At 38.2% G+C, this 23364-nt stretch overlaps 1 protein-coding gene across 10 annotated transcripts in view; it reads right to left on the reverse strand.

Moving 5' to 3' along the window:
• The window catches only part of enc (R3H domain containing protein encore), a 702629-nt gene that overhangs the window by 40117 nt on the left and 639148 nt on the right, over positions 1–23364 (reverse strand). For all 10 annotated transcript variants that reach the window (XM_090373011.1, XM_090373031.1, XM_090373022.1 and 7 more), the window contains one exon: positions 14803–14989. In XM_090373011.1, coding sequence (XP_090229137.1) covers positions 14803–14989 — 187 coding nt within the window. The remainder of the gene's footprint in view (positions 1–14802; positions 14990–23364) is intronic.

Genomic DNA, 23364 nt, shown 5'->3' on the forward strand with positions numbered 1-23364 from the left:
TGACCATTGCCTTATACAGATGGACAATCACCTTCTCCCTGCTAGCAAAATTCCTATATATCATTGACAAAACCCCATGACCTGCCCTGGCAGCCTGTCTGCACTACTCAGAAAACTTCATATCTGACTGCACAATTACTCCCAGGCCTTTTTCATTTTCTACCACCTTAAGTGTAGTACTACCCAGTTGGTACATTTCTCTGGGGTTACTTCTACCCATATGCATTACTTTGCATTTGTCAAGGTTAAACTTCAGTTGCCACTTCTTAGCCCATCTGCCCAAATTATCTAGACCCTGTTGCAGTAGCACACTGCCATTACTGTCATTAACAACCCTGCCAACCTTTGTATCATCTGCAAACTTCGACACTAAGCCTGATATACCTTCATCAATATCATTGATAAATATACAAAACAACAGTGGACCCAACACCGAACCCTGTGGGATCCACTAATAACATTAGTCCAAGAAGAGCAGCACCCATTGATTACCACCCTCTGTCTTCTCCCACTCAATGATCCTTTTACCATTGTAGCAACTTAACCTTAATACCATTCTGCTCCAATTTATGCAGCAGTCTTCCATGTGCAACAGTATCAAAAGCCTTTCTAAGATCCAAATATATGATATCAGAATTATTCTTTGCATTCCAGTTCCTTTGTAACCACATCATAATATCCTATCAAATTTGTCAGACAAGACTTTCCCTTAACAAACCCATGCTGTGTCTGAATTATTGCTGCAGTCTTGTCTAGATGATCCTGCAATGCATCTTTAACCAGTGACTCCATTATTTTACCCAGAACAGAAGTTAAACTAACTGGTCTGTAATTACTCGAGTCATCCTTCAATCCCCTTTGTGAACTGGGAATACATTTGCACATCTCCAGTCCGTGGGGACCTCCCCTGAGTCCAAGGATGCTCTCATAACTATGGCTAAGGGTTCGCTTAGTTGCTTTGCCGCCTCCTTTAATATAACTGGATCGATTCCATCCACCCCAGGTGCCTTTCTTATGTTTAACTTCAACAATTTCTCCTCCACTTTGCTCTCAGTTATTACAAAATCAATTTGATACAATCTGCTACAATTGGATAACCTTCTGCCATTTTCAAATCTTAATAACTCCTCATGTGTGAATGTAGATGCAAAATACTCATTCAGTTTGTTTGCTATCTGAGCAGGATCAACAGTCAAACCATCGATATGAAGTGGACCAATCAGATTCATCCCCTTTCTTTTAGAGTTCATATAAGTAAAGAAATCCTTGCTGGCTGTTTTTCTCAGCATCTTTTGCCAAAGATTTCTCATAATCTGCCTTCACCTGTAACCTCCTTTGTGACCTGATTACAGACTAGCTTATATCTGCCATAGGCTTCTGAGTCGCTTGATAATTTATATGCATCCAATGCACTTTTCTTCTTTGTCAAGAGTCTCATTAGTTCATTTGATAACCATTTAGGCCTAAACCTTGAACAATATTTCTTAATAGGTATGAAACTTTTAGTAGCTTCCATGATTAATTCTTTGAATGCTTCCCACTTAGAATTTACTGTTGGTAACATCGTCAGTTGATCACTGTACTCACTTTTATGGAAGCAAAAACCTTTTCCTTTACCCCTGATGGTAATCATATCTTTATGTAAATCCCACATCATTACATTGTGATCACTGTCACCTAGTGGTTCCTTTATCTGCAAATTCTTAATACACGAATGATCACTGCTGATAACCAGAACAAGAGTATTACTCTCTCTGGTTGCCACTCGAACATGTTGCTATAGAAAAAAATCTTCCAATAAATCCACAAAAGTCTTACTAGTGTGTGAGTGACCAATCCACAAGTTCCAGTCAATATCTGGGAAGTTAAAATCCCCTATTATAAGACATTCTGACATTCTGATTTACTAAACATTCTGATGTTTAGTCTCTAGAGCTACGTTCCGGCCAACCCTTCCCTATCTCTTCCATCATGCAGTATGATTGATGATTTTTGAGGTTATGATGAATGTCGTGGCGAGATCCAATATTCCTTACATTTCGAGGGTACAGCTCTAACACAGTGTTCGCAGGCCGGCCGCTAGATAGTACACCGGACCAAACCTATTGGTAACTCTCTAGGAGGCTTCCGGATCAGCTAGTGTATAATCTTGCTACCTCTACTCTGCCAGATAGTGATTGGAGGGAGTCCGAATAGTGTGTATGCGTGGAGCATTGTCGAGGCCACGTTATGTCAAGGATCTGGGTATATTCTTACCACATGTACGCCATATCCAAAAATTTCATTGCTTCATACAGCATGTCCCACCCACTTTTTCTTACTATTGAATACACTATGAATTGTCAAAATAATAGAGCAAGCTTATCTGCAAAAAGATCTAAACCTCCCAAGGACTCCCTAATTCATTTCACAAATATACGTGGTCTCAATTCCAATCTCAACGATGTCCATTTCCACTTGCAGTCTTCCAAACCCCATGTACTTTTTCTGACTGAATCTCAGTTATCAGTTGATTCAACTACTGCTCATCTCAGATGTCCAAATTATTTGCTGTATGATTCCTTTCGCCTCAAAGGTGGTACTTGTGCATATGTCCATTCTGATATTCCCTGTCAGAGACTTGGCAATTTGGAATCTCCTCTCTTTGATCTTCTCTGGCTTAAAATCTCTCTACCTCATGGTGTAAAATTCATCTGTTGTCTCTACCGTTCTCCCAACTCCACTAATCACTTGGAGCTCTTTGACTTCCTCTCTTTGCAACTTGACTTTCTCCAGTCCAGCTTTCCTAACAGTGAGGTAATTTTCCTTGGTGATTTTAATGTTCACAACTCCAGCTGGCTTCCATTTTCTAGTCACACCGACCCAGCAGGTCGAGATGCTGAGGCTTTTACAATTACTAATGACCTAGCACAGATTGTTCATTTACCTACAAGAATACCGGACAATCCTAATCATACAGCCAACACGCTTGATCTTTTTCTCACAAACAACCCTTCTAAGTACAAGGCTGAAGTGAGGGGTCCTTTAGGCACTTCAGATCACAACTTGGTGATTGTCTCTTCTCCAATGGAACCTTTATCTCATGGCTTTCCCAACCTCGTATTGTTTGGCATTACAAGAATGCAAAATGGGATGACCTGCGAGACTTCTTTTCTTCTTTTCCTTGGTCGGATTACTGTTTCAAAACTTCTGATGTCAACGTTTGCTCAGATCGTGTCAGTGAAATTATTCTTGCGGGAATGGAATCCTTTATCCCACACTCCACTTTAAAATCTCGTCCTTTATCTAAACCTTGGTTTTCCAATAAATGTGCTAAGGCTGTCCAAGAGAAGAATGTTGCATATCGTAATTGGCTTGTTTCTAATTCTTCAGTTTCATTTTCTGCCTACACCAAAGCTCGCAACCATTGTAAAGCAGTTATTAATCAGTCCAAACTAGAGTTTGAACAGGTTAAGAGTAGAAAACTTGCTTCTTGCCCTAATGGTAGCCGAGCATTCTGGTCTCTTGCCAAAGCTATTGGCCGCAACTTTTGCCCATCTCTGCTCCCACCTCTGTCCAAACCAGATGGTTCTGTTGTCACTTCAGCCAAGGATAAAGCTGACCTGCTAGCATCCCATTTTTCTTCCAGCTCATGTATTAATGATCTTGGTAAAACACCTCCCACCATTCCTAACACGCTCCATTCAATGCCTCCTGTGGTCTTCCGTCAAAAGGATATCAGAAGGATTTTGATGAATCTTGATGCTAAGAAAGCTCCAGGTCCTGATGGTATTTCTCCACTTGTTCTCAAAACCTGTGCTCCTGAACTTACTCCTATTCTTTGCCGCCTTTTTTCACTGTCTTATTCCAAAGGTGTTTTTCCTTCTGCTTGGAAATTTGCTCATATCCAGCCAGTTCCTAAAAAGGGTGACAAATCCCTCCCATCCAATTATCGTCCCATTGCAATTACTTCTACTCTTTCTAAAGTAATGGAGAAATCAATTAACTGCCAACTCTTAAACTACCTAGAAACCTTCCATCTGATCAACGATCGCCAGTATGGATTCCGTCATTGTCGATCCACTGGTGATATTCTGGCTTATGTTACCCATTTATGGACTAATTCAATGGAAAGGTTCGGTGAAACACAAGTAGTTGCTCTTGACATCTCAAAGGCTTTTGATCGTGTTTGTCATAAAGGTCTTCTAAACAAGATTCCATCTTATGGTTTGGCAACTGTTTTTAGTAATTGGTTATCCAGTTTTCTCTCTGATTGCTCACTGAGGGTGATGGTAGATGGCTCTCTGTCTTCTAACTTCTCCACTAATGCCGGTGTCCCCCAAGGTTCAGTTCTTTCCCCCACTCTTTTCCTTTTGAATATCAATGACCTTCTTGCATTGACTGGAAATACTATCCATAGTTTTGCCAATGATAGCACATTGCATTCAACTTTCCATTTTGAGAAACCTTGTCCAGCTCAATCAGCTTCAAGTTCTCGAAAATCTGCTGCCAATTCCTTAAATGCCGATCTTCAGGTAATTCTTCAGTGGGGCAAAGACAACTTAGTTGATTTCAACCCTTCTAAAACTCAATCTTGTCTTATATCTCGCAAAAAGGATTCTTCTGCTCCTATGCTTATCTTTAGTGACACTCCGATTTCTAGGCAAAATGATATATCTCTTTTGGGGATTACCCTGACTTCTAATCTCTCTTGGCACAAGCACATTACAAATATTGATTCCTCTGCATCTAAAAAACTTGGTTTTCTCTTTCGCTCTCGGCGTTATTTTTCTTCCAAACAGCTGCTCACTCTGTATAAATCGCAAATCCGCCCTGCCATGGAATATTGTTCCCACATCTGGGGTGGTGCACCCAAAACCTCTCTCAGGCTTCTTGATTCAATTCAGAAGAGGGCAGTTAGGTTAATTAATGATTCATCTCTAACAGAGTCTCTCCACTCGCTTTCTCATAGACGCACTGTTTCTGCTGCATGCCTCTTCTACAGATACTTCCATGGGCACTGTTCTTCTGAATTGGCTTCTATAATTCCCGCTCTCTCTTTCAAAACAGTCCGAACACGTGCCGCCACCAGCCAACATCCATTTACTGTCCAACTTCAAACCCACAGAACTAACTTTTCATCTTCCTCATTTATTCATTCAACTGCCGTTTTCTGGAACAACCTTCCTTCATACGTATTTCCTGAAAATTACAATCTACAGAAGTTCAAGTCCAATATCAACAAATATCTTCTTTTGTCTTCTCAACCTCCAACACCCAAGCACGGTACTAAGTACTATAGGTTTTAATACCTCTCGTGTTTGGAGTTCTCATAAAAAAAAAAAAAAAAAAAAAAACTAGCCCACTCTATTTCTGTGTACAATTGTTCATTGTACTCATTCAAGTCATTAGGCCTATAACACACTCCTACTCTTATTTTTGCTTTCGCAGTGCTTATGTCACACCAAACTGACTCAAAAGTGCACTGTTCATCTATATCAACTGGATGTACTTCTTTTGATTTTATGTTTTTCTTAATTAACAGCATAACCTCCCTTCCTATCCTGTCTATCCTTTCTGTACACATTATACTCCCCAAATTCCAGTTCTGCATTCCTTATAACTGTGTGACACATCTCTGCTATCCCAACAATATCCACCTTTGATGTCTTGACCAACACTTCAAATTCTCAGCAGAATCATTTAAATACAGGATGCATTTTGGATTACTGTGAATATGCAACTTACCCACTACCAAAAACCAAGGTATTTTTAAAATTATATATATATATAAAAAAATAATAAAAAAAATCCCTCCTGCTGATCACAAGAAAGACAATTATCAGAGGAGCATCAGTAGCATAGCTCTCATCTGCTAATGTTCAGGTATTGGTCGTACAGTTTTACTATTTTAGACTGTGCACACACACACACACAGATCTTTCATCTGGATTAAATATCTGCGTTTATTAATTTATACTGCCTGCAGCCTTTATATTAGTCACAAATTTGAATATTCTTGTCAAGAATACAACCACAGTATGTATATAACATATATTAAATTATTTTGTGTAACTATAATCATATTCTGTTATAAAATTTAAAAGAAAAAAAACTGTGCCATTCCTTTGAAATTTTTGGTACACAGTCTGATTTTCTTATGGTACATTAATTTGTTGTTGTTGTGCTGAGGGCTTTTATTGGCACAAGGGCCCTATTGTGCCTGTTCACGATTAACTTATGATTGAATCTGTTATAATATAGTTATCAGTGGCGATTATATATCAATGCTTATCAAGTATTGAAACACAGCTTCAAAATCTGCATTATTGCCAAGTATGTGTTGGAAAGTCAAAGATTCTTGAAAGTTGGATAGAGAGCAAAAACTGGATTTCTGGATACTTGAATATTGAGGGTATTCTATGAGAATATGTTTGATTGTTAATTGGGATTGACAGAAAGAACACTGAGGACGGCTCTCTCCATAATGAACAGATGAGTTATATAGGAATGACTGATTTGGAGTCTTGCCAATATGACTTCTTACCTGCTTCTCATAAAACTAGTAGTCCACAGGTGAGGTTCTTTTTAAATCTGGGATAGTTTATTATTGACTTGAGTATGTAACACTACAGCCCATTGATTCCTAAATGCTGTTTTAATTATGGATCTATAATCAGTGAAAGATCATTTTGTCTGCACAGTTCAGATGGTGCTAAAGACGTTGCAACCTGACCTGTCCACACGGCTCCTTTTTTGTGCAGTTGTTTCCCTCATTTTGACGCACATAAACAAAGCTGTGCATGTGTAGCAACTGAATAAACAACACCGAAGGCAGAGACACACTATGAACACCCCACTAGCTCACATTTTACTAAAGCACATTTCTGGGGGTTACTACCATAAAACAATAAAAACAATTTCCAGATGCACTTCTGCTAGTGGAATCTGTTATAAACAGGTCATTTTTATCACCTCTTCGTCTCGGTCTTCTTTTTTAGTTGATTTAAGATTTATTTCTGTCAAAGCTTTTATAATATCCACAAAACGGAAGTTGATAGCCTAAATAAATTTAAGGCTGAGCTGGACAGACATTTGGAACGAATGGAGGGGTTAAATGGGAGGGTTTTTTTTTTGGCTGATGCTGCATAAGCTTGCTTTCTTGCATCGTATGCCTCAACTAATGCTAAAACGAACTTTCACAGCTGTTATTGACTAATCTAGTACACCAGCGAGTAGGGTTGAGTTTTTTTTTTAATATAACTTTAGATTCCCCAGTAAATTTAGAAAGATCCCATCTTTTTGTACTATTTCCAAAAAAATTATACAAAATTTGAAGAATGTTGAAAAATGATGAAATGTTATTACAATTTACGTTATCATTAATAACTAAATTTAAATTGTCATTCGTCATCATGTAGGAAATTTTCGAAATAAATTCCAAGCTCTATTTTTTTCCTGTTTAGTATGTGTGCAATCCTGATTCCACCAGGAACTGCTATGTTTGCGTTTTCCAAATTAGAGAGGCATATTCATACCATTGAGCCCTACGGAATTTCCAGTTGAAGCACTGCAATGGGGACAAGTTTACTCATGTTTGAATCTTACAAAGGATTGGTAGATGATCACTGTTTAGTGGGTTATCAAGAACTAACCACTCTGTATTGGCATATATGGAGGGAGAATAGATTGGGAGATCTATAGCAGTCATTGATCCTGTAGACATATATAGGTAGGCTCACCAGTGTTTAACAGGTTAAGATGATGAGTATCAAGCAGGGATTCTTTTAGTTTGCCCCTTTTGTCTATTGTTGGAGATTCCCATTGTGGATGATGTGCATTGAAGTCCCCGAATAAGCAGAAGGGAGATGGTAGCTGATCTATTAGGTTTTCTAAGTCATCTGAGGAGAAAGAGAAATTTGGAGGGAGATATATAGAAACTATTGTGAGAGTGATACCAGTTACAAAGCACACTGCCACTACTTCAAAAGGAGTCTGAAGAGAAACATATTTGGATGGAATATTGTTTCTGACAATAATAGACATCCCTTCCATGAGCTAGCATATCAATGCTCCTATCTTGTCTATTGATAGCATAGTTTTTAATGGTAGGACACTCAAGAATTTAATTTAAAAGAGTTTCCTGTAGCTGGTTCATACCGATCGTCGAGATCCTGCAAATCGTCTTTTGTATTCCAAAAGCTTCTACAATTCCATTGAAGGATTCTTTCCATTATGTGGTTTTATGGGTTGTTTTTGGTTCTGACTGCTTTTTAGTTGTAGTTTGCTTGTATCGATCTACTTTTGTTTTGTCTTTCTTAGGAAAGAAGGGGGCAGGCCACAACCATCTCATCAGTTCTAGGATTCCTTCACCTGAATCATTAGCATTAGCATTAGTAGAGGCATTTGATGCAAGAAAGCAAGCTTATGCAGCATCAGCCAAAAAAAAAAAAAAAAAAAAAAACCACTTCCACTTCACCCCTCCGTTCGTTCAAAATACCTGTCCAGCTGAGCCTTAAACTCATTTAGGCTATCAACCTCCACCACAAGGGATGGAAGTCTGTTCCACCAACCAACCACCCGCTGGCTAAAGGCAAATTTCCGCACGTCTATCCTACATCTGTCTTTCCTCAATTTGAATTTATGCCCTCTCAGGTGATTATTCTGAGCTAGAGGAAGAATCCCATCAGCATTGAGCATGCTTAAACCATTCAAGGCTTTATACACCTCTATCAGATCACCTCGCTGGTGCCTAGTCTCCAGACACTGTAATTTGCAAAACTTAAGCCGTTCTTCGTAAGAGCACCCCTTTGTTCCATTCACTAATCTTGTTGCCCTTCTCTGTACTCGTTCCAGCAGCTCTACATCCTTCTTGAAATGAGGCCTCCAGACCTGTATACAGTACTCTAGGTGTGGCCTGACCATCGCCTTATACAATGGAATAATCACCTCCTTATCCCTGCTGGAATGGACATCGAACATCATGATGTTCGATGTCCATTCTTGTGGAGAGTGATGATTGTGGTTTTGTAGTTTCTGTCACTTTTGGTTTTATTGTTGATGAATATCAGTTGGTATGGTAATTGGGGTATTACTGGCTTGTTCACTTGTTTGTTGTGTAGGACAATGTTCTGAAATAGAGAGCAATGATTTGTAGAGCCCAATTCACAATAGATATATTCGGAGGAACTGATACTTCAGTCTGGATACCTACAGACTGGAAATGTTGAGCTGCTGTGGCATGCGTGCGCTTTGTCTCCATTTTGATTATCTGTCTTCTCACCTCTGAGAATGTCACTTTGTTCTCTACTTTATTTTTTTCTGAATTTTTTTCCCCTTGCTTCTATTGTTCACATGTTTTTGAGAAAGCTAGATGGTTACCCTTACAGTTTGGGTAATGGAGTGGTAATGGTGCAGTCAGATTGGCTAATGTTCCTTAGAACCATATTTGGGACTTATTGCCTCAACTCGTCATGCAGTTTGTGATTGTCCATATTTTTGGCATTTGTAGCACCTGATGGGATTCAGAATGTACGGCCGGGCATGGCAATGTAGGTAGCCTGCTTTTACAGATGTTGGCAAGTTAGGAGTGCTAAAAGTAAGAATTATACTCCTTGTTGGAACCAGAGTACCATCTTTTTGGGTTTTGATTCTCCTTGCTTTGGATAACCTTTTGATCGTGTAATTCTTGGACAATTTCCTTCTCTGATACAAGTAATAAGTCCCATTCTGTTATTACTCTCTTAAAGGAGTTTAAGGTGGCAGTAACCTTTATTGGGTGTCCTCCAAAGCTTTAACAGCATCACAGAATGCTGAGTTTGGGTAGTCACTACCAGAACACGCTACCTCAATGGGAACCGCCTTACTGATTTAGGTGAAGAAACAGCAGACTCAATGCATTTCTGCACTAGGAAGGATGATAATTTGCTCAGAGGTTTATATAATAGCGAATGTAAGATGAGGAAAGCTGTAACCTCCTGTTGAGGGGTTGTTTTCAACCTCTTAAGTGTCATTTGTCACTAGTTTTGAGCTCGATGCCTCTAAAGGCGGAAACATTTTGTTATCCTTCTTTGCTCCTTTCAGCTCTGGAAGAATGGATTTCTTTTCCTAGGTTATCGGAGCCCCCATGGGGAGGCAGGAGCAGTGCTGATAGAGTGACCAAGTGGAATAAAGGTTAGTGTTAGTCTAAAGAAAAAAAGAAAAGTGGTTTTCCTTTCTTAAACTTGCTTACAGTTCGCAAGACTAAGTTTGTTATTAAGTAACCACATGGAGGAACAACCACATGGAGGAATGCCGCCCCTCCATGTTACCAGGCAGTACTAGGGGGTAGATGACTCTCATCAACTGGTGCAATACCACCACTTTGCTGCTTGGTGGCTTGAAGTGATGGAACCGATGTTTAGTCTCTAGAGATCCAATTGTGGCGACATCCAATATTCCTTACATTTCGAGGGTACAGCTCTAAAACGGTGTTCGCAGGCCAGCCGCTAGTTAGTACACCGGACCGAACCTATTGGTAACTCTCTAGGAGGCTTCTGGATCAGCTAGTGTATAATCTTGCTACCTGAACTCTGCCAGATAGTGACTGGAGAGAGTTCGAGTATTGTGTATGCGGGGAACACTGTCGAGGCCACGTTATGTCAAGGATCTGGGTATATTCTAACCATGTGTACGTCATATCCAAAAATTTCATTACTTCATACAGCATGTCCCACCCACTTTTTCTTACTATTGAATACACCATGAATTGTCAAACTAATAGAGCAAGCTTATCTGCGAAAAGATCTAAACCTCCCAAGCACTTCCTAATTCATTTCAAAAATATACGTAGTCTCAATTCTAATCTCAATGATGTCCATTTCCACTTGCAGTCTGCCAAACACCATGTACTTTTTCTGACAGAATCTCAGTTATCGGTTGATTCAACTACTGCTCATCTCAGATGCCCAAATTATTCGCTGTATGATTCCTTTCGCCTCAAAGGTGGTACTTGTGAATATGTCCATTCTGATATTCCCTGTCAGAGACTTGGCAATTTGGAATCTCCTCTCTTTGATCTTCTCTGGCTTAAAATCTCTCTACCTCATTGTGTCAAATTCATCTGTTGTCTCTACCGTTCTCGCAACTCCACTAACCACCTGGAGCTCTTTGACTTCCTCTCTTTGCAACTTGACTTTCTCCAGTCCAACATTCCTAACAGTGAGGTAATTTTCCTTGATTGTTCACAGATTGTTCATTTACCTACAAGATTACCGACAATCCTAATCATACAGCCAACACGCTTGAGCTTTTTCTCACAAACAACCCTTCTAAGTACATGGTCGAAGTGAGAGGTCCTTTAGGCACTTCAGATCACAACTTGGTGATTGTCTCTTCTCCAATGGAACCTTTATCTCATGACTATTCCCAACCTCGTGTTATTTGGCATTACAAGAATGCAAAATGGGATGACCTGTGAGATTTTTTTTCTTCTTTTCTTTGGTCGGATTACTGTTTCAAACCTTCTGATGCCAATGTTTGCTCATATCGTCTCAGTGAAATTATTCTTGTGGGAATGGAATCCTTTATTCCACACTCCACTTTAAAATCTAATCCTTTATCTAAACCTTGAATTTCCAATAAATGTGGTACGGTTGTTCAAGAGAAGAATATTGCATATCGTAATTGGCTTGTTTCCAATTCTTCATCTTCAGTCTAAGCCAGAGCTCGCAACAATTGTAAAGCAGTTATTAATCAGTCCAAACTAGATTTTGAACAGGCTAAGAGTAGAAAACTTGCTTCTTGCCCTAATGGTAACAGCATTCTCGTCTCTTGCCAAACCTACGAGAATGCTGTTACCATTAGGGCAAGAAGCAAGTTTTCTACTCTTGGCCTGTTGAAAATCTAGTTTGGACTGATTAATAACTGCTTTACAATTGTTGCGAGCTCTGGCGTAGACTGAAGATGAAGTCTACGCCAGAGCTCGCCAACTTTTGTCCATCTGTGCTCCCACCTTTGTCCAAACCAATTGGTTTTGTTGTCACTTCGGCCAAGGATAAAGCTGAGCTGCTAGCATCCCATTTTTCTTCCAACTCATGTATTAATGACCTTGATAAAACACCTCTAACCATTCCCAACATGCTCCATTCAATTCCTCCTGTGGTCTTCCGTCAAAAGGATGTCAGAAGGATTTTTACGAATCTTGATGCTAAGAAAGCTCCAGGTCCCAATTGCATTTCTCCACTTGTTCTCAAAACCCGTGCTCTGAACTTACTCCTATTCTTTGCCGCCTTTTTTCACTTTCTTATTCCAAAGGTGTTTTTCCTTCTGCTTGGAAATTTGCTCATATCCAGCCAGTTCCTAGAAAGGGAGACAAATCCATCCCATCCAATTATCGTCCAATTGCAATTCCTTCTACTCTTTCTAAAGTAATGGAGAAATCAATTAATTGCCAACTTAAACTACCTAAAAACCTTCCGTCTGATCAACGATCGCCAATATGGTTTCCGTCAGTGTCGATCCACTGGCTTATGTTACCCATTTATGGACTAATTCAATGAAAAAGTTCGGTGAAGCACAAGCAGTTGCTCTTGACATCTCAAAGGTTTTCGATCGTGTTTGGCATAAAGGTCTTCTTAACAAGCTTCCATCTTATGGTTTGTCAACTGTTTATGGTAATTGGTCATCCAGTTTTCTCTCTGATTGCTCACTGAAGGTGATGGTAGATGGCTCTCTGTCTTCTAACTTCTCCACTAATGCCGGTGTCCCCCAAGGTTCAGTTCTTTCCCCCAATCTTTTCCTATTGTATATTAATGACCTTCTTCATTGACTGGAAATCCTATCCATAGTTTTGCTTATGACAGCACATTGCATTCTACTTACCATTTTGAGAATGCCTTGTCCTGTTCAATCAACTTCTCGAAAATCTGCTACCAATTCCTTAAATGCCAATCTCCAGGTAATTGTCCAGTGGGGCAAAGACAACTTAGTTGATTCCAATCCTTCTAAAACTCAGTCATGTCTTATATTTTGCAAAAAGGATTCTTCTGCTCTTATGCTTACCTTTGGTGACACTCTGATTTCTAGGCAAAATGATATATCTCATTTGGGGATTACCCTGACTTCTAATCTCTCTTGGCACAAGAACATTACAAATATTGCTTCCCTCTGCATCTAAAAAACTTGGTTTTCTCTTTCGCCTTTACTTTTCTTCCAAACAGCTGTTCACTCTTTACAAATTTCAAATCGACCCTACCATGGAATATTGTTCCCACATCTGGGGTGATGCCCCAAAAACCTCTCTCAGGCTTCTTGATTCCGTTCAGAAGAGGGCAATTAGGTTAATTAATGATTCATGTCTAACCGAATGTTTCCACTCGCTGTCTCATAGACGTACTGTTTCTGATGCATGCCTCTTCTACAGATACTTCCATGGGCACTGTTCTTCAGAACTGGCTTCTATAATTCTCGCTCCCTGTTTCAAAACAGTCCGAACACGTGCTGCCACCAGCCAACCTCCATTTACTGTCCAACTTCAAACTCACAAAACCAACTTTTCATCTTCCTCGTTTATTAATTCAACTGCCGTTTTCCGGAACAACCTTCCTTCGTATGTATTTCCTCAAAATTACAGTCTACAGAAGTTCAAGTCTAATGTCAACAAATATCTTCTTTCGTCTTCTCAACCTCAAACCCAAGCAATGTACTAAGTACTATAGGTTCTAATACCTCTCGTGCTTGGGGTTTACATAAAAAAAACAAAAAAACACTACTTCTGGGGATGAGTGAAAGGGGCCACACCTGAATATGCCACCTTGACATTCTTAATTTAACACTGCCTTGCATACTGTTTTTTACAGCAACAGAGAACCCATGTGTATAATACTGCTGATTTTCCTCTCAATGTCAGTGAAATTGTATAGTACCTAACAAAATGCCTTGTATACATTTAACTCGAGTTTTTAATCATTAGTATTGAATTTTAATTATCTTCCAACTCATATGAATGTATATATTAAACATTACAACATATCGTTGTGGTTGTGGAGTAAAACTGTACTGGCAGCGGCCCCAGTCCATAAATCATATATAATTACTTAGGCCAATATAAAAAAAAAAAAAAAAAAAAACCCTACCCCTAAGAAATACTAAAAGTGCGCGTGTGTGCGTGCGTGTGTGTGTGTGTGTGTGTGTGTGTGGGTTGCAAGATTTTTGCTGTATATATGGTTTCTGTAATTAGGTATATCTACTCGCCTATCTTGGAATTGGCTGCAAAGACAGAGCATGGTAGTATACCTTATATATATTCATTTTGGGTACGTCGTATAAATATAAATAAATAAATACACATATACAAATATACACATAATAACAAGCTGTTACTAAAGATATTGTTTGTAGTTATTATCCAAATGACATGATAAAGTCTCTATTTAAAGTGTTCTATTTTAAATTATTTCTTTCCTTTTTCCCTAGCCACAAAAGACTGGTGAACAGCAACAACTGACCTGCTGCTGGAACTAACTTTTTTGATATGCCCACTGTTAAATCATCCTTAGTACAACAACAAGGCAACTCACAGTAATAACATACTTACATGAGCTGACTGCCCATTTGAAAAGAATAAAAAAGTTTTAAAGTATTACTGCCATTGATTTATCTATACAATTGTATCTTAATTAAATCAATACAATATTTATAGCTATTATTCCTTGCCCATGATCAAACTATAAATTTACTTTCTTGACAGATATCTGACACTGGAAAAATTTATGTTCGACAACAAAATATGTGGGGAACAGGGGAAGAGAAAGCAGCACGTGAAATTATGAAACAAATAATTACCTGTTGATGCTCCTTGTTGATTAGCAGATGGAGATACTACATGTCCCTGCAGATCACTAACTCCTTGATTTCCAAAGCCTAAAGGTCCAGGAGCTACTGTATTCACAATTGTATTAGTTGGATATACATACCGAGCTTGTTGCACTGCAGAGGAATATGGCAGATGGGGCATATAATAGATAGGAGTCTAAATAAAATGATGAGAATATTTTATAATTTAAAACTCATATATACCACTGGCAGAGAATAGTAACATTGATAACTAGATACGTGATTACAGAAATATATTTGTAATTTAGTTCTCAAACAAAATACAAGGCAGTAGCTTATGAATAAACAAAACAATAATTAATGGTAGAAGTAAAGCAAGTAGTTGGTTCCTGAGTGAAATCTTTTTAATCTTTAGCTAGTGTGGTACTATTTTTACTGCATTAGCAGCATAGTGAGGTCCCACAGACCTCACTGTGCTGCTAATATATATAAAATATTTTGTATAATATTGAAGATAATAATATAGATGGTAATTCAAGCGGATAATACCAAGCTGGATTTAAAGACACGCACACACACACGCACACAACTTATCGCTGTCTACCCACAATCTAGATGACTTCAAATGGGGCCAACCACCCAGACTGAAGGCAAAAAACAACAAGGAATTCTCTGTTTCTGTAATGATCAATATCTGCTAAGATATATAAAAAATTCAGAGATTAAGTAATTTGAATCTAAAAAAATTAAAGGTAGTTAAAATTTTTTTTAGAATCTAAAGAAAGATAGTATAAATGTAAGCATATATTGAACATCGTTGACCCGACAGAGAACCTAATTTAATAATTAAAATAAGAATAAATGTAAAGTATAAGGCATATCTACCGTATCCAGGACATTATGTAACAACCAGTCGTCATGAAATAATAATCCCTTCAGTAAGTATATATGTGGTGACCCCTTTGTGATGGATATGGTAAAAATAATTAATTAATTAAAATTAAGTTAATGCAAAGAGAAACATGCAGATAGTAAGAATAAAAAATGCAGATAGCAAGAAGAAAAAAAAAATAAATAATAATAAATGCTAATATATAAGTATATATTTTTTTTAACATCTGATTTTTGTAGCCTTTGTTAAAAAATCATTTTAGCTTAAATCATTTTGTTGACTAAAATGTTTTTTTACATTAAACGATATAAACTGACAAAGGACACTTTAGAGAAAACTTAATTTTTTCAAATATTGTTTGATTTTATAGAAAGTGTTACATAAAACATGAACAAATTAAACATTTTGAAATTTTACTAATTTTATTGACAATTAAGTCTAAATATTAGCAATTTGTAAAAAGGGAAAGAAATAGAAATGCATGTAATAAGAAAATTTTTTTTTTTACAAATTTAAAAATTAATCTTATAATTACACCAATGAACCAAAGCATTATGACCACCTACAAAAAATATGATGTTGGTCCTCCACATGCAGCCAAAACAGCACGTACCCGACGAGGCATGGATGCTACAAGATTTCTAAATGTCTTGCGGTATCTGGTAACAACACGTAACCAGCAGATCCTTTAACTCCTGTAAAGTCCGTGGTTGAGACGCCGCAGATCAGAGTTGCTGTTCCAATGCAAACCACAGATGATCGATGGGATTGATGTCTAGGGAATTTGGAGGATAGGGCAATACCTAGAAGTCTTGCTCATGTTTCACAAACCAGTTTCGAACAACCCGGGTGGTGTGGCACGGCGCATTATCCTGCTGAAAGATGACACTGCCAGAGGGGAAGACCGTTACCATGAAAGGGTGTAACTGGTCAGCAATGATGTTTAGGCAGGTGTACTTCAGAGTGCCCAGCACATGGATGATTGGACCCAGGTTATCCCAGCAGAACATCGCCCAAACCACGACACCACCGCCACTGGCTTGTTTTTGTCCCGTGGCGCCGCAGTTCACCCGCAGTTGCTTCAATTTGCATAACAACTCACTGGTCATAATGTTTTGGCTCATCGATGTATTATGAATTCAAAAATATCACAATTTTTTTTCAAATATTTCATTTTATAGAAAGTATTACATAAAACAAGAAAAAATTCTGAAATTTTACTAATTTCATTGACAATTAAGTCTAAGTATTGCCAATTTGTAAAAAGGGAAAGAAATAGAAATGCAATTAATAAGAAAAAAAATATTTACAAATTTAAAAATTAATCTCACAATTATGCATTCAAAAATATTACATTAACAGCAATCTGAAAGACTGAAGCAGAATTAATAAAAATAAATTATATAAAACAAAAGGCAGGATGTTAAAAATTTATAAAATATGACCATAAGTAAAGTAAAACTAACACAAGCAGAAAATTTAAATATCTCACAGGCACGAGTGTGGGAAACTCACTACTACTGATGCGACAAAGCTTAGAATGCTGTGTTTGTTTCTAGTTTGTTATTTATCATACTCTCCTATACAATCTAATGATTAATTAATGGTTCTAACAATTAAATACACCTTTTTGAAATATATGTCATTATTTCTGAATAATAAACATGAAAACTCGGAAAATGAAAAATGCTTGGGATAGAGAGTAAGCGACATGCGCAGTATTCAAATTTCGAATGGTTTATGGTGTGTTAAATTTGAAATAAATTTTAACATGTTCGCTGCCTTTTACATTTGCAAGGTTCCTATATGTGTGCACTGGAACAAGTAGACACTGCTTTTTACTAAATGGATTTCATCTGTGAAGAATCATAACTCCAAGTAATGCCGGCATCTGTTGTAGGCATTCTAAAATTAACAGATTCATCTGAATGAGGTTCAGGATATGCCTCCCTTGAACAGAATTCAATTTCGGTATCAAATGCCATAGGTGCAGAGAGTGTGAAGAAATTAGGCACCAACTCAGCATTCTGATGGGCATCTATGAGAGTTTGAAGTGCAAGGTAGATGCTCTAACAGGAATTAAAATGGAGGCCCATCAAGCTCTCAGCTGCCCAACTCAATGCCAGATCTCACTCTTGTGCATCAGGCAACACCCTCAATGAAGCATAGATGAAGAGGTGGAGGGCATAATGTCTAAATTTGCAGATGATGTAAAAAGTAGCTAATGATCACTGCCAAGCAGTGCTTCTTCAGAGTGACCTAGACAGACTACATGGATGGTCAGAAAAATGGCAGCTATGCTTTAATCCAGCAAAGTGTAAAGTATTACACCTGGAGAAAAGTAACCCCAAAATAACTTATACACTTGGTGGAGTTGAACTAAAGCCAGTAATGGAGGAAAGGGACTTGGGTGTTATGATAAGGTAAGACATGAAGTTCTCCAAACATTGTAGACAGGTTGCAAGGAAGGCTCATGGTGTCCTATTGAAAATTTATCAAACAATCGCTAGTAGAGATAAGGATGGAATAATCCTATTATATAAAGCTATTGTTAGAACGCTTGGAATACTGTGTTCAAGTATGGAGACCGCACCTAAAGAAAGACACTGAACTTCTTGAAAGGGTCCAAAGATGGATAACTTGCCTGGTGAGATCGGCAAAAGGGTATTCATTGGAGGAAAGACTTCCAATATGAGAGTTTCAGAGCTTGAAAACTAGGCATCTTAGATAAGACTTGACTGAGGTGTTTAAGGCTCGGACAGGCAAAAGTAAAAGGAATGTGGCTAAAATTTTCCCAGTTATAAATGAGTCTAGAACTAGGGACCATAAATTCAAGTTACAGGGGGAGATGTTTAGACTGGATTGAAGAAAGTTTTATTTTAGCCAGCAAATTATAAATTACTAGAATAAGTTATCTTCATGGGTTGTCTATTTCCTTTTCTTTTATTAATTATTTTTTTTTTTTTAAATTTAATTCTTCTTCTTATTATTTTTTTTTCCTAGCTGGTGCAGCATAAGCCACAGGCTTCCTTTCACCATGTGGCCATTGCTAATACAACTCAGAAGCAATCTTCAGGGCAGAATATGCTGGTCCCACAGGAGCTAGTTATTGTCAGTGACTCAACTATCAGGAAAATGGTAAATATATTGTGCAAAAAGGATAAGTGGAACAGGACCAAAGTAGGTCTGCCAGGGGCAAAAGTTAATGACATTGTAGAGCAGATATCTTTTAAGGGGAAAAAAGGTTACATTGTTGTGCACTTTTCCACTAAATGACATTAAGTGTAGGAGATCTGGCGGATTACTTAACAAGTACAGGTAAATGTTGAAAAAAAGTCGCAACTTAGGGTTGAATTTGAAGGTTTCTGCAATTTAGCCCACACATGACAAGAGAGAGAGTATATGATGACAGCCTTGTCGATTCAGTTCTGCCATGGAGAGACTGTGCAAAGCTCACAGGGTAGAATTTATCTCAGCCTGGTCTGTGCTTGTTAACAGGAGCGACTGCATCTACAGGGATGGGATACACTTAAATAGAAAGGATGCAAGAATATTCGCTGATGCTACAAAGGCAGTGATGGTGAGTCAGAATTTTAGTTTGGGGAATACACAGACTAATAGATTAACGGTAGTAGCTGGCAGAAGTGAAAGTGATTCTCGCACTGCTCCTATTGGAATAAGCCTTGAAAGCAAGATGCTGAGGATTTAAGAACTACTGGGAATCATCATGAAAGAAGCAAATACATGAAGAGTTTTAGGGTAACTAGGAGTACAAACAGGTACAAGTACATCAATGCTAGGAGTTTAGTAAATAAATCTGTAGAATTTGAAGTGTTGGCCAAGACATCAAAGGTGGATATTGCTGGGATATCAGAGACACAGATATAAGCAGTGCAGAATTGGAATTTGGTGAGTGAAATGTGTACAGAAAGGATAGGATGGGAGGAGGGGTTATGCCATTAGTTAAGAAACACAAAATCTAAGGAAGTGCAATGTTTGGGTCAGTTTTGTGTGGCATAAGCACTGGGAAAGCAACAATGCGAGCAGGATTGTGTTACAGGGCTAATAATTCTAATGAGTACAATAAACAATGGTACAGAGATATAAAGTGGAGTAGTAAATCAGACTGTCTTATAATGAGGGATTTTAACTTCCCAGATAATGACTGGAACTTGTCGGTTGGTACACTCACAGAGTAGCAAGGTTTTTTTTTTGGATTTATTGGATGATTGTTTTCCATAGTAGCATGTCGAGAGGTCATGAGAGAGAATAATACTCTTGATATGATTATCAGTAGTGATTCATCATGCATTAAGAATCTGCTAGTATGTAACAGAGCTATGATGCTCAATACTTTCTACATTGATATCAATATTTGAAGAAGAATACGAGAAATCCTAGAGAGTATCAGACGGAAGTGTTCTCCGTATCATATCGAGGTAAATTTCTCTTATTCTTCCACAAATATTACGAATCTGCAGATAAAGAAACCACTAGGTGGCAGTGATCACAGTGTGCTGATGTGGAATTTACTTAAAGATGTAACTACCACCAGGAGTAAAGGGAAGGGTTTTTGCTTTCGTAAAGGTGACTACAGTGGTCTCAGACAGTTTTTAAATTCTATACAGTGGAATCAACTGATGATGTTACCAACAGCAAATTCTAAATGGGAAGCAATCAAAAAATTTAATCTTGGAAGATACTAGACTTTTCATACCAATTAAGAAATACTGTTCAAGGTTTACACCTAAATGGATGTCAGATGAACTAATGAGACTTGTGGCAGAGAAGGAAAATGCAAGGAGTGCATATAAACTACCAGATGACACAGAAGCCTATAGTAGATACAAGCTGGTCTGTAATTGTCACAAAAAAGGTTAGACAGGTGAGGGCAGATTACGAGAAATCCTTCGTAACAGATGTAAAGAAAAACAGCAAAGAATTCTTTACGTATGTAACCTCTACATGGAAGGGGATGAATCACATTGGTCCACTTGATATTAATGGTTCAACTGTTGATAATCCTGCTCAGGTAGCTGACAGACAGAATGAGTATTTTGCATCTACATTCACATGACACGATATTCAGGGAGGGGAATGGCAGAAGTTTATGAACTCTGTTAGGCAGCTAAATGATTTTGTAATAACTGAGAGCAAAGTGGAGGAGAAATTGTTGAAGTTAAATATAAGAAAAGCATCTGGGGTAGATGGGGACTATCCAGTTTTATTAAAAAGAGGCAGCAAAGGAAGTTAGCAAACCCTTAGCCATAATTATGAGAGCTTGCTTGGACTCAGGTGAGACTCCATGGACTGGAGTTGTGCAAACATATCCCCAATTCACAAGGGCAGATCAAATGGTGACACGAGTAATTACAGACCTGTTAGAACTTCTTTTCTGGAGAAAATAATGGAGTCACTGGTTAAAGAAGTGATGCAGGATCACCTAGACAAGGCTGCAATAATAGTTCAGACAGCATGGGTTTGCTAATCGGAGGTCTTGTCTGACCAATTTGATTGGATACTACGTGGTCACAAAGGAACTGGATGCAAAAAATAATTCTGATATCATATACTAGGATTTTAGGAAAGCTTTCGATACTGTTGCACATGGAAGACTACTGTACAAATTGGGGCAGTATGATAGTAAGGGCAAATTGCTGCTATGGATAAAGGGTAGCTGAGTAGGAGAAGACAGAGAGTGGTAATCAATGGACACTGCTCTTCGAGGAATAATGTTATTAGTGGATTCCCCCGGGGTCCATTGTTATTTTCTGTATTTATCAATGATATTGATGAAGGTATATCCAGCTTAATGTCCAAGTTTGCAGACGATACAAAGGTTGTTGGGTTGTTAATGACACAAATAATAGTATGCTACTGCAACAGGATCTATAGAAATTGAGCAAATGGGCTGAGAAGTGGTAACTGAAGTTTAAAATGTAAAGTAAATTAAAATGTTACTAGGAGTTTAGTAAATAAATTTGATGAATTTCAGGTATTGCTCAAAACATCAAAGGCAGATATTGTTGGGATATCAGAGACGTGGTGTCACACAGATATAAGGGATGCAGAACTGCAATTTGGGGAGTACAACGTCTACAGAAAGGATAGACAGGATAGGAAGGGGGGAGGGGTTATGCTATTAGTTAAGAAACACATAAAAACCAAGGAAGTGAAGCCAGTCGACATCGCTGGACAGTGCAGTGTTGAGTCAGTTTGGTGTGACATAAGCATTGGGAGATCAAAATTGAGAGTAGGAGTGTGCTATAGGCCTAATGACTCTGATGAGTATAATAAGGAACTGTACAGGGAAATAGAGTGGGCCAGTAAATCAGAAAGTCTTATAATGGGAGATTTTAATTTCCCAGATATTGACTGGAATTTGGGGGCTGGTTACTCACACACTAGCAGGGCTTTTGTGGATTTATTGGATGATTGTTTTCTACATCAGCATGTTCGGGAGGCAACTAGAGGGAGTAATACTCTTGATTTGATTATCAGCAGTGATTCTTCATGCATTAAGAATCTGCAGATAAATGAACCACTAGGTGGCAGTGATCACAGTGTGCTGAAGTGGGAGTTACTGAAAGAGGTAACTACCATTAGGGGTAAAGGGAAGGGTTATTGCTTCCGTAAAGGCGACTACGATGGACTGAGACAGTATTTAAATTCTATACAGTGGGACCAACTGATGATGTTACCAACAGCAAACTCAAAATGGGAAGCATTCAAAGAACTTATCTTGGAAGCTACTAGGCTTTACATACCGACTAAGAAATATTGTTCAAGGTTTAGGCCAAAATGGATGTCAGATGAACTAATGAGGCATATGGCAGAGAAGAAAAATGCATGGGATACTTACAAATTAACACATGACACAGAAGCCTATGATAGATACAAGTTGATATGCAACCAAGTTACAAAGGAGGTTAGGCAGGCGAAGGCAGATTACGAGAAATCCTTGGCAAGGGATGCAAAGAAAAACAGCAAAGAGTTCTTTACTTATGTAAACTCTAGAAGGAAGGGGATGAATCAGATTGGTCCACTTGATATTGATGGGTCAACTGTTGATGATCCTGCTCAGGTAGCTAACAAACTAAATGAATATTTTGCATCGACATTCACACATGAGGAGTTATTCAGCAAGGGGAATGCCAGAGGTGTATTCAACTCTAGCAGTCAGCTACAGAATCTTGAAATAACTGGGAGTTGTTGTTATTGTTATTATTATTTTTGGCGCAAGGGCTGCTTAGACCATATTGCGCCTATCAGTGATATGAAAGTTATCAATGGTGACTGTTATGGAAACAGTCAGAGACGATCATATAGTTTTATTTGTTTAAGAAAACAGAATAACTCCAAGGGATTAGCATCATTGCCTATGATATGAGAGAGTTTTAGAGGTTCTTTTAGATTTGGAAGGAAGCTGAATGAACATTGCCGAGCATGTTTGTACAGAGTGCATTCAACAAGAATGTGCTTCATTGTTAGCTGACAGTTGCATTGAAAACACTGTGGAGGATCATTTCCTGTGAGGAGAAATAGGTGAGTAAGCTGGCTGTGGCCAATTCGTGCTCTGGTTAAGATGACTTCTTCCTTTCTGTTAGTACGAAAACTAGAGGTCCATAACTGTGGTTCTGATTTTATTTCCAATAGCTTATTACCCGTTTGAGCTTGCC

This window comes from Mastigoproctus giganteus, chromosome 1 (genome assembly GCF_048544385.1).
Source record: "Mastigoproctus giganteus isolate SK-2022 chromosome 1, ASM4854438v1, whole genome shotgun sequence".
NCBI lineage: Eukaryota > Metazoa > Arthropoda > Arachnida > Uropygi > Thelyphonidae > Mastigoproctus > Mastigoproctus giganteus.